General features: G+C 45.6%; 1 protein-coding gene across 1 annotated transcript in view; it reads left to right on the forward strand.

Moving 5' to 3' along the window:
• LOC141172089 (cell adhesion molecule CEACAM8-like) overlaps positions 1-11,790 on the forward strand; it is a 69,123-nt gene extending 57,333 nt beyond the window's left edge. The window contains exons 6-8 of the mRNA XM_073655930.1: positions 9,840-9,901; positions 10,087-10,119; positions 10,844-11,790. Coding sequence (XP_073512031.1) covers positions 9,840-9,901; positions 10,087-10,119; positions 10,844-10,891 — 143 coding nt within the window. The 3' untranslated portion in view covers positions 10,892-11,790. The remainder of the gene's footprint in view (positions 1-9,839; positions 9,902-10,086; positions 10,120-10,843) is intronic.
• Positions 11,791-12,541: the final 751 nt, after the last annotated feature.

Raw genomic sequence — 12,541 nt, forward strand, 5'->3', positions numbered from 1 at the left:
TGTTTAACATGTGCTCCAGCATGTAAATCAGCGGAATAGTCATGCTGATAATGGCATCATCAGCACTAAACATCTTCGTCGCCATTTCAAAACTGTGCAGAAGGGTGCATAGGTCCCTGATCTGAGACCACTCCTCCAGCGTGATTTGCCCCACCTCTGGATCTCGTTGGCCCAGGCTATACGTCAGAACGTATTGCACCAGGGCTTGTCGGTGCTGCCACAGTCGCTGCAACATGTGCAGAGTTGAATTCCACCGGGTAGGCACATCGCATTTTAGCCGGTGAAGTGGGAGGCCCAACGACTTCTGTAGAGATGTAAGTCGCTGAGCTGCGGGATGCGAACGGCGGAAGTGAGCACACAGCGACCGTGCCCTCTGCAGAAGGCCATCTAGTCTGGGATAGTGGGCTAAAAATTGCTGGACAACCAGGTTCAACACGTGAGCCATACAAGGCACGTGTGTGACATTGCCCCGGCGAAGGGCCGCACCCAGGTTTGCAGCATTGTCGCACACGGCCTTCCCTGGTTTCAGGTCCAGTGGAGACAGCCATTCATGAAATTGGTTCTCCAGAGCTGACCACAACTCCTCAGCTGTGTGACTCACATTTCCCAGACATTTCAAAGTAAAAACCGCCTGATGACGTTGAGCCCTACTGCCAGCATAGTAAGGAGGTGTGCAGGATCCCTTCTGCGCAGTTAGAAAGCTTGTGGCATGACCAGACAGGCTTTGGGTGCAGGTGGAAGACCGAGAGGAGGTTGAGGAGGCAGAAGCAGTGGAGGAACTTTGACATAAAGAGGATTGACGCACAACTCGTGGGGACGGCAAGACTTGGACAGCAGCCCCTTGTCCTGCTGTCACCATAGTTACCCAGTGCCCAGTCAGCGACATGTAACGCCCCTGTCCATGCCTACTCATCCAAGTGTCTGTGGTGAAATGCACCCTGTCACACACAGAGTTTCTCAAAGAAGCGGTGAGGTTGTGTGCGACATGCTGGTGGAGCGCAGGCACACCTTTCTTTGAGAAGTAGTGCCGACTGGGCATCTGGTACTGGGGCACTGCGACGGACATAAGGTCTCGAAAATCCTCTGTGTCCACCAGGCGGAAAGGCAGCATTTCTGTAGCCAAGAGCTTGCAGATGGTGAAATTCAACCTCTTAGCTTTCTCATGGCTAGGAGGAAATGGTCTTTTACTTGTCCACATCTGAGGGACCGAGGGCTGGCTATTGTGCTTAGATGGGGTTGATAAGGGTGTCCCCGGCAAACTGCCGGTCTGTGAGGAAGATGCAGGCGGACATGTTAGGTTGCCTTGATCCAAAGGTGGTGCTATCGATGTCGGACAGCGCTCAACACCAGCTGGTGTTACCACCTCCAAAGAAAATGATGACCTGCCAATCACGCTGGCTGTTGCGGGTAAAGAGGTGGCAGGTCTGCGCCCCAAAACAGGTGTGACTGCTGTCCCCCCAGTCACAGAGGATGAAGAGGCCGCGGATGCACAAGATATGGCAGACGGTGGTTGGCCCGGCCGGCTAGGCCGCATTGTAGCACACTGAGCTTCCCACTGCAACTTATGCTTCATGTCCATATGCCGGTTCATGCATGAAGTACTCAAACTATGTATTTTTTGGCCTCTACTTAGCTTTTGCTGACAAATGTTACAGATAACACGAGTTGGGTCATCTTTATCGATCTGAAAAAATGTCCAGGCTATGCAAGGCTTAGCACCCATGCGACCTGAAGAGCCACCACGACTTGTGGTGAGAGGCAGAGTTGTGTTTGAGGATGCAGTTGTTGACGTGCTTCCAGTACTACGTCTCTGTCCAGGAAGGCGCAACCTGACCTCGTCGTCACTAGCATCTTCCTCCACCTCCTCTGCTGACCTCATCTCTTGGCTGACTGTGGGTTGACAGTAAGTGGGATCTCCAACCTCATCATCATCACCCTGTGTGTTATCACACCCGTCGTCCTCAGAGCCAACCTGTTCCTGCCCTGATAAAAAACTAAAGTTGTCGCTCCAATCAGGTATTTGAGTCTTATCATCGTCTTCCTCATTGTCTCAACCAACAGGAGTTACAGTTTGGGAATGAGGGTCTACATTATGGTCAGAACCTTCTGCGTCTGGTCCTGGATCCAACTCATAAAGATTCTGGGCATCAGTGCAGATCATTTCCTCGTCTGGATTCACAGAAGCGCTGGAGTCGACCTATGATTCCCAGGCTATAGTATGAGTAAACAGCTCTGCAGACTCAACCATCTGTTCTACCTCATACTCAGACGGGCAGCTGGAGATTTGGGAGCTGTGAGGAAGCAAGTGCGATTTGGGTGACACCTTTGAGGACTGGAGTATTTGTGATGTTGAAGTTGATGTGGAGGAGAGCCCACTTAAAGGAGCACTTGATATCCGTTGAAGCACCTGCTGTTTTTGTGCCTCATCTGGAATTTGTAGCGATTGGCGTGGCCGTAAGAAAGGGATCTTATCACATTGTCCGCTAAAAGAAGTAGACATTTTAGTTTGGCTGGAAGATGGTCTTTCTTCTGCAGATGTTACTGTTGCTTTAACACCTACCCCAAGGACACAACCTTTTTTCCCCTTCCCAACACGCCTATTCCCCTTTCCACCAGCAGCAGGCCTTTTTCCACTCATTTTGGTGGTTAACTAATTCACAACTCTGGAGTTGTTTGCACAAAAAAACAATGGATGGTAACCGAGCAGAGCTGAGTGGCCAAATTGTGGTATTAGGCCAAAACTATTGGCTGGGTTAGATGCAGAAAAAAATTATATTCAATTTGCAACCTGATGGAGGTCAGTATAGATGGATTAATACAACAAGTCCCACACACAGCTAGAAGCCCAATATTTTTTCAGAGGTAGATGCAGAAAAAAATATATTCAGTTTGCAACCTGATGGAGGTCTGTATAGATGGATTAATAGAACAAGTCCCACACACAGCTAGAAGCCCAATATTTTTTCAGAGGTAGATGCAGAAAAAAATATATTCAGTTTGCAACCTGATGGAGGTCAGTATAGATGGACTAATACAACAAGTCCCACACACAGCTAGAAGCCCAATATTTTTTCAGAGGTAGATGCAGAAAAAAATATATTCAGTTTGCAACCTGATGGAGGTCAGTATAGATGGACTAATACAACAAGTCCCACACACAGCTAGAAGCCCAATATTTTTTCAGAGGTAGATGCAGAAAAAAATATATTCAGTTTGCAACCTGATGGAGGTCTGTATAGATGGATTAATAGAACAAGTCCCACACGCAGCTAGAAGCCCAATATTTTTTCAGAGGTAGATGCAGAAAAAAATATATTCAGTTTGCAACCTGATGGAGGTCTGTATAGATGGATTAATAGAACAAGTCCCACACACAGCTAGAAGCCCAATATTTTTTCAGAGGTAGATGCAGAAAAAAATATATTCAGTTTGCAACCTGATGGAGGTCAGTATAGATGGACTAATACAACAAGTCCCACACACAGCTAGAAGCCCAAATATTTTTTCAGAGGTACTGTAGATGCAGATAAAAATTATTTTTAATTTGCAACCTGATGGAGGTCAGTATAGTTGGACTAATAGAGAAAGTCCGACACACTGCTAGAAGGCCAAATATTTTTTCAGAGCTAGATGCAGAAAAAAATTAGATTCAGTTTGCAACCTGATGGAGGTCAGTATAGATGGACTAACAGAGAAAGTCCCACACACTGCTAGAAGGCCAAATATTTTTTCAGAGCTAGATGCATACAAAAAATTATTTTGAATTTGCAACCTGATGGAGGTCAGTATAGGTGGACTAATAGAACAAGTCCCACACACTGCTAGAAGGCCAAATATTTTTTCAGAGCTAGATGCAGAAAAAAATTATATTCAGTTTGCAACCTGATGGAGGTCTGTATAGATGGATTAATAGAACAAGACCCACACACAGCTAGAAGGCCAATATTTTTTCAGAGGTAGATGCAGAAAAAAATATATTCAGTTTGCAACCTGATGGAGGTCAGTATAGATGGACTAATACAACAAGTCCCACACACAGCTAGAAGCCCAATATTTTTTCAGAGGTAGATGCAGAAAAAAATATATTCAGTTTGCTACCTGATGAAGGTCAGTATAGATGGACTAATACAACAAGTCCCACACACAGCTAGAAGCCCAAATATTTTTTCAGAGGTAGATGCAGAAAAAAATATATTCAGTTTGCAACCTGATGGAGGTCTGTATAGATGGATTAATAGAACAAGTCCCACACACAGCTAGAAGCCCAATATTTTTTCAGAGGTAGATGCAGAAAAAAATATATTCAGTTTGCAACCTGATGGAGGTCAGTATAGATGGACTAATACAACAAGTCCCACACACAGCTAGAAGCCCAAATATTTTTTCAGAGGTACTGTAGATGCAGATAAAAATTATTTTTAATTTGCAACCTGATGGAGGTCAGTATAGATGGACTAATAGAGAAAGTCCGACACACTACTAGAAGGCCAAATATTTTTTCAAAGCTAGATGCAGAAAAAAATTATATTCAGTTTGCAACCTGATGGAGGTCAGTATAGATGGATTAATAGAACAAGACCCACACACAGCTAGAAGCCCAATATTTTTTCAGAGGTAGATGCAGAAAAAAATATATTCAGTTTGCAACCTGATGGAGGTCTGTATAGATGGATTAATAGAACAAGACCCACACACAGCTAGAAGCCCAATATTTTTTCAGAGGTAGATGCAGAAAAAAATTAGATTCAGTTTGCAACCTGATGGAGGTCAGTATAGATGGACTAACAGAGAAAGTCCCACTCACTGCTAGAAGGCCAAATATTTTTTCAGAGCTAGATGCATACAAAAAATTATTTTGAATTTGCAACCTGATGGAGGTCAGTATAGGTGGACTAATAGAACAAGTCCCACACACTGCTAGAAGGCCAAATATTTTTTCAGAGCTAGATGCAGAAAAAAATTATATTCAGTTTGCAACCTGATGGAGGTCTGTATAGATGGATTAATAGAACAAGACCCACACACAGCTAGAAGGCCAATATTTTTTCAGAGGTAGATGCAGAAAAAAATATATTCAGTTTGCAACCTGATGGAGGTCAGTATAGATGGACTAATAGAACAAGACCCACACACAGCTAGAAGCCCAATATTTTTTCAGAGGTAGATGCAGAAAAAAATATATTCAGTTTGCAACCTGATGGAGGTCAGTATAGGTGGGCTAATAGAACAAGTCCCACACACTGCTAGAAGGCCAAATATTTTTTCAGAGCTAGATGCAGAAAAAAATTAGATTCAGTTTGCAATCTGATGGAGGTCAGTATAGATGGACTAATAGAATGATGCTATGCCCAAAAGATTTTACTTCACTAGGTGCAGTAAAAAAATTGGTATTCTATACACAGGTGGTATATCTTGCAACACAGATAGGCTACTCCACTGACTAACACACTCTGCAATAGGCCAAAAAGGATTAGCTTTGCTAGATTCAGCCAAATGCTGTGAAAAAAACTTGCACAGTACTGGCACAGACCTGCCTGGCAAAAACTGATAGGAACTGATGTAACCTAGTCCTGAAAAGGACTCCAATTACAATTAGTCTTTACTCCCACAACCTATCTATTTAAGAGCACAGACCTGCCTGATAAAAGTCGTAGGAAATGCTGTAACCTAGTCCTTAAAAGGACTGCAATCACAACTATTCCCTACTCCCAAGCTATCTGTATATTTGTGCGAAAATTGGCTTGAAATTAACAAGGTATAGCGCACACAGCAACAGCGGTGTTGTCTAACACGCAGCTGCAGCAGTGAGAAAATGGTGGCGACGGGGAAAATGGCTTGGTCTTATAGGGCAAGGACATGTGACATACACTGCCAATGACACATGCCCTTGCTTGTGTGAAAAAAAGCACTTCGCTCCGTGTGTGCGCTGCTGATAGGCTGACAGATTGCACCTCCCCACTGTAAATGCGGGAAAGAGAAAAAAAATGGAGATCTTCATTGTTCCTGCAGAGATCCATCCCTTGCCCGTCCCCACACCCCGCTGTACACTCAAACTGCGTATTAACATTAATTTTCATCATTACTGAGAAAAAATCCAGTTATGATTTTGGTGCACGAACAGTTATCGAACATAACCTCGAACAGCCAAATTTTTCTCAAATTGTTCGTGTTCGCCGAACGGCTCGAACACCGCCCAAAACAGCTCAAATTTGAGATTGGCGAACAGTTCGAGTCGAACAACGCTCATCTCTAGTTGTGGGTGCAGCAGAGCGTAGCATAACTCCCCACGGGAGGAGTATAGCCTCAGGGCAGTGTATGCGGAGGATGGGGGTGATGGTGCAGGGCAGCAGCAGTAACGACACGGAGTCAGTGATGCAGTCCAGGGCCTTTACTCACAGTTCTTATTATCCAGACCACTTCTGCAGGTAACGGCTGCCCACATCGTACTGTGCTTACCAGGTGAGGGGCTCAGACAACTCCCAGATAACTTTGGAGCGCTTCACAGGACCCCCTTTGTGTGTCCTTTGTCTGGCCTTTCTTACCAATGCTTCTGTCCGGCTGCCTCGGGCCTCCTCTTGGTAAACTTGGCGCCAGTTTCCCTGACCCTATGTGGTGTAGCGAGGGGCTGCGCCACATAAAATGTCACAGCCTCCGGTTTCTAGCTGAGGGTCGTTTCCCGCCTCCACTAATTTCGGGAACCGGTCTAACCCTTTGGCCTGACCACCCCACGCAGGTGGATTCGGGCGTGCGGTGGCGACTCGCCCGTCCGCACCCCTGGGATCCCTTCGTTCCCCATTCCTGGAGCCTTCTCCGCTCCTCTTCCTTCCTTCTCCCTCTTCCAGGCCTGGGCCTCTGTTACTAGGCCCGCCTCCGGAGCAGAGCTCATGCAGAGCCCCTGCTCCCTGTCACTTCTGCTCAGACTTCTCTGCACTGAACTAAGATGGTGCCCACCTTTTATCCTTCCTTCTCAATGCACCCAGGAACTGCTTCCTCCCTGCTCCTGCACTACAGGGTTCCCCTTCTTCAGTGTTCCCTCCCCCCACTCCAGCCAGGGACAGGGACTGTTGTGCCCATCTCAGAGGCATATTGGTCGCCCTGCCCCACGGCAATGTGGTGTAATGCATGCAGGTGTCGGGGTCCTGATCCACACTCCATCCTTACCTGATAGTGAGATATCACACCTCTGGGTGAGGTGCAATACCTCTGTAGCAACCAAGCCCTCGGGGTGCTACAGTTCCATTTATCTTCAGCCTAGGTGACGTATTGCGATACAGGGCCGTGATTTTGGCTATAAAAGGGTCCCCTAGACCCCTACCCCAAGCTTTTTAAGAGAATAATATATGGCGTGCCAGGAGACTCTATGGAATGCTTTCTCAGCATCCAACGAGAGTATCTAATTACAAATTTTTAACTGCATCTAGCCCAGGAAATACTTTGTGCCTAGTAGCAGTGTCTGCTAGTCAGCGGATTATCCCAGCTGTTAAGCAAGCTACACCACCTGTAGTTTGTACACTTAATTTTTTCAAAGGAAATGCTTCGGGACCCCGGAATTCTCAGTGAAGAGCATCAGGAGGCACCCCAAGGCATAGGTGCTGGGTCTGGCGGTAGGACGCCTTGCGGTGGACCGCCGAGCTCGATCCTTATAAAAGCTTTTTAACTGCAGCAGCTTTAGTGGACGCTACTGGAGCTGGAATTACGCGGCTGCTGGCATGAGACTTGCCCTCCAATAGATCCTTGTAAAAGGATTTAAAGTGTATTCATTCAAATTAGAGAGACAATTTAAATTAAAAAGCTTAGAGCTGCCTCCACCACAGGGGGGCTCGCTCGACCCACCAGCGGACAGGCACCAGTATTGGGAGAGGGGGGCTGGCCGTCAGGGTCCACCGTGGCTCTGGCACAAACCTGGCGACACGGAGGTGGCACGGGCAGTAACGGACTGGCCGTGTCGGCTTCTCACTTTTTGGATTTTAGAAGGGCATGACATGCCTATATCTGTGTCTCCCCCTCCTTTTACTCCTCCACCTCTTTTCTTTTCGCATGACTATATGTACTTGTCACTTTTCCATGTGTTAGTTATGTCTTCTAAGCAGATTGTCAGTGTAGCACCCCGAGGGCTCGGCTGCTACAGGGGTATTGCACCTCGAACCAGAGGTGTGATATTCCACTCCCGGGTAAGGATGGAGTGTGGACCAGGACTCAGTTAGCTGCATGCATCACACACACCCCATTTCCGAGGGACAGCTCAACGGTGCTCCCACTAGACAGAAGTGCAGGCACGACAGCATCTGTTCCTGGCTGGAGTGGGGAGGGGGAGGAAAACCCAGTGGTGTAGGAGCAGATAGGGGTGGGTCTCTGGGCATAGGCAGGAGCCCATTGGTTGCTAGTCACCTGGGCTCGGGTGTTAGAAGGAGGTATAAAAGGTGGACACCATCTTAGGACAGTAGTCAGTGCAGTGCAGAGAAGAATTCAAGAGTGAGAGGAGAAGACAGGAAGCAGAGCCCCTGCATGGGCTCTGCTCCGCAGGCAGGCCTTGTCAGGAGGCTGGAGCCTGAGAGAGAGAGAAAGGAGAATGGACAGTAAGAAAGGAAGCAAGGAACAGGAACACAGAGAAAGGCCCAGAGACACGAGGACAGAAGGAACCCCATATGCCCTGGAGATACAGGGTGAAGAGTTGGCAGAGCAGGGTACCGGAACCCAAATTGGTGGAGGCGACTAATCCTCAGCCAAAACCGGAGGTTGTGACCACATCTTGGTGCGACCCCTCACTACATCCACCAGGAAAGCATACCACATAGGGTCAGGGAAACCGGAGAGAGGTTTCGCCAACAGAAGGCCCGAGGAAGCTGGACAAAGGTGGGTCACTGGTGGGGACGGCCAGAGAAAGGAAAGGAAGTGAGTCCTGTGCCACGCTCTGGAATTGCCTGGGAGTTGGTCGAGCCCCTTGCCTGGTGGACGCAGCACGGCTTGGGCAGTCACCGCCGGTACCGAGGTGACTAGGACCAGTAAAGAACTGTGAGTAAAGCATTGGAAACTGCAACCACACGTCTCTGTGTTTCATCGCCGCACCAGCACTACCATCATCTACTCTAGCTGCCCTGAGGCAATACTTCTCCCGTGGGGAGTTATTCCATTCTTGGCTGCGGATATAACATCAGCCTCAGCGGTCTGCAGCGCAGCGGCGGTCCCCACTGACCGCAATCCACGGGTGGCGTAGTCGGACACTTATTACAACACAAATAGACTGCCACTGGTTTGACCGCCCTGGGCACGGACCGGGTCACCGTCACGGAGAACTACAACCCCCAGCGATCTGGCTCCGGGTATCCCCCTGCACAGCACAGGCCCAGGGGGCGCGTCATCAGCTTTTGGACACCTTTGAAGGTGTTTTCTATGTGTTTCTATGTGTTTTTGTTTGCCTGCCATTGGTTTTAACGGCGTTCGAAGGTGTTTGACGAACAGTTCGACGAACAGTTCGGCGAACACACGGGTGTTCGACGAACCGAACCGAACTCGAACACTACGGGGGTGGCTCAACACTATTCAGGAGGCCATTAGAAAAGGATGAGACCTCCCAGTTAATTTGACAAGTCTCCCGAGTGCTGCGCCAACCTCCTACAAGGCAGGCCCCTCTTGCATTTTTTTTTTTTTCCCATGATGCCAAATTTGGCACCTAATATTTCTGCGCAATAGTTCATAACAGATGTCAAATGTGACACTGATGGAGGTCTCGAGACAAAATGTTGGGGGTTAATAGGAAAAGGGAGTATCCTGTATAAATAAATGAGTCCATGCAACTATATATGCACTGTTTTTTAAATGTCTTTATAATCCTTCTCCAGAGTCAACGGAAAAGACACAAGAAGAAAACCCTGTCTATGAAAATGTGTTCGACAAGGTGATGGTATGTGGAGATTGTGGTTCAATGATTTGGTAAAAATAAATAAATTACATGAAAAATGGTAATTAAAACCCCTATTTATCTTCTGATCCAACCCCTGATAAACCACTTTAGTAACTGGTAGATACAGCAGAAACTAGCTGGAAATGATATATGAAATATGATTTTTTTTTCTATTGACTGTGCAGGCCGAGCAACCAAAGGAAGAATCATCATACATGGTGAGTGCAATGGAGTACATGCTAAGGAGGCCAACCAAAAAACAGAAAGTTCTCTGCCGTCTAAATGAGTCTAATATTAGACTTAAAGAAGCACTTCTCTTCCTCCCATCATCTTAATATATTGCAATCATCATATTATACAGCACTGTGTACTTACATTTGCTCATTTTTGCCTTTCTTCCCAGTTAATTAATCTCTTTTCCATTAGTTCTATGACATCACGTGATTAAAAACCAACTAGCTGAATCCTTCTAAGCTCTATGTAGAAATAGGAGGTCTCTTTTCCCTGCATGAGTCATCATTAGAACTACAATTCTACATCACTGCAAAGTCACTGGCAGTGAGGAGGAGCAGAGCAGCAGTTAAAGAGGTGGTCGGAGCTGGGCTGCCAGGGAATAACAGTGATGTATAATTGTAGTTCTTATGATGACTCATGCAGGGAAAAGAGACTTCCTGTTTCTACATAGAGCTTAGAAGGATTCAGCTAGTCAGTTTCTAATCATGTGATATCATAGACCTAATGGAAAAGAGAAGAATTATCTGGGTAAAAAGGCAAAATGAGCAATTGTAAGTACACAGTGCTGTATAATATGATGATTGCAATATATTAAGAGGTTGAAATCTTTGATGAGAGGCTGGGGCCATACCTACCACACGGTGTCCTGTCAAATTAATACTTTTGTCATTTTTTTGAATAATTTTAAAACTTTTTTTTATCTTGCAGGGTTTGAACTTCAAGTCTGAGGATACATATGCAGAGATGAAAGCATAAAAGATTGTTATCCCTCTTCTGTGACCTTCTAGTCAAAACAAAAAATTTATTTAAATCAAACCCTAAACGTCTTCTATGAAAACCAAATATTTCTAAACAATTTTTCCTACCTAAACTGTTTGTTCCAAAATGTTGTACTGATCAGTTTTGTTATATTTTTATGCTATAGAACTACAAATACCATGTTAAATTTTTGCTGTTGTTTCAACAAACTTTGTATAAATCAATAGTACAAGCAAACAAGAAACTTTGCATCAGAGAAATCTGCTTCTTTCTCCACAAATCAGCCACTTCTTCTACCCCCCCATGTCTCCTAAACTAAACATTTACAGAAACAGCTAATATAAATCTCAGTCAACACAAGAGCAACCGCCTATTCACTGAGGCGTCAAATTACAGCCGCCTATTAAAATCTATGGAGGAAGGCAAGAGATTTGAGAAGTGGGGAGCTAAGTATAGCGAAATAAAGGGGCACAGGTATAAGCTGTTGCTTTATAGTAAAAGTTTTATATCAATCCAGATCTGGATTCACAAATACACTGCTCAGTACTGCAGATGTCTTCCATGCTATTACTGCTTCTGAACATGCTCTACATAGAGACAGGAGAACAGTTATCACTCATGTCTGTCTGTGCTGTACATGGGGGACAACATAGCAATAAGCCACCACCCACTAGCTCAGAGACAACTGAAAGTAAAGCTAGAATCTGCAAAGGGAAACTTTGGTGAAAATGCCGAATAAAAATCATATAATGGCAAGACATGGTATAACTCCTCATATATGCACACAGGGCAGTATTTTTGAAAAGTCATCTGAAACAACGGCTACTAATAAGCGATCAGTATCATATCTGTGGAGCTTCAATTTATGTAGTAAAACAGTACAGAATTCTAAACTTTGGGTGATCTATGGAATTATCATATTCTCTTCTATGTCTTGTTATTGCTTTTCTAAGATTTTTGCTTGTCATTTATTATTAGGTTAGTATTTATCTTTCACTTACATATAGAAACATTGTATAATCTCTTGTTATGTGCCAATCCTTGCATTAAAGTTTCGTGCTGGAGTTAAGTGTGTAAAATATTTCCCTGCAGAAGGTATGATGGTTTTTCACAAGATATGCTGATACCTTATTAAATCCATCTGGCACCACACTCTGCAGATTTCCAATATTAGCTGAAACAAAGAAACCCCTACAGCATCACCAAGCCCCTGCCAGGCTTCACTGTAGACATTACCGAGCCCCTACCCTGCCATACTTCACTGTAGGCATCACGGAGCCATCGCCATGCTTCAATCAATCTAGGCATCACCGAGCACCCGCCATGCTTCACTGTAGACATCACTGAGCTTCCACTATGTTCCACTGTAGACATCACCGAGCCTCCACCATGCTTCACTGTAGACATCACCGAGTCTCCATTATGCTTCACTGTAGGCATTATTGAGTTTCTGCCATGCTTCTGTGTCACCCTGGCCTGGATGCCACAAATATAATAAAGCTGTGTCTGAGAGCAAGGGGAGGTTCTCTAGTCAGGGGAACATTAGCATGCAATACCTCCTGTCTCAGGCCAGTAGGGGGAGCAAGCTGCCCCTATAAAAGCTGGAACTGGGGGCAGGGTTAGGGAGAACTGGACGACCTGTCTCAG

This window comes from Phyllobates terribilis, unplaced genomic scaffold, assembly GCF_046119375.1.
Source record: "Phyllobates terribilis strain yellow unplaced genomic scaffold, ASM4611937v1 Scaffold_12__6_contigs__length_324123572, whole genome shotgun sequence".
Classification (NCBI taxonomy): Eukaryota; Metazoa; Chordata; class Amphibia; order Anura; family Dendrobatidae; genus Phyllobates; species Phyllobates terribilis.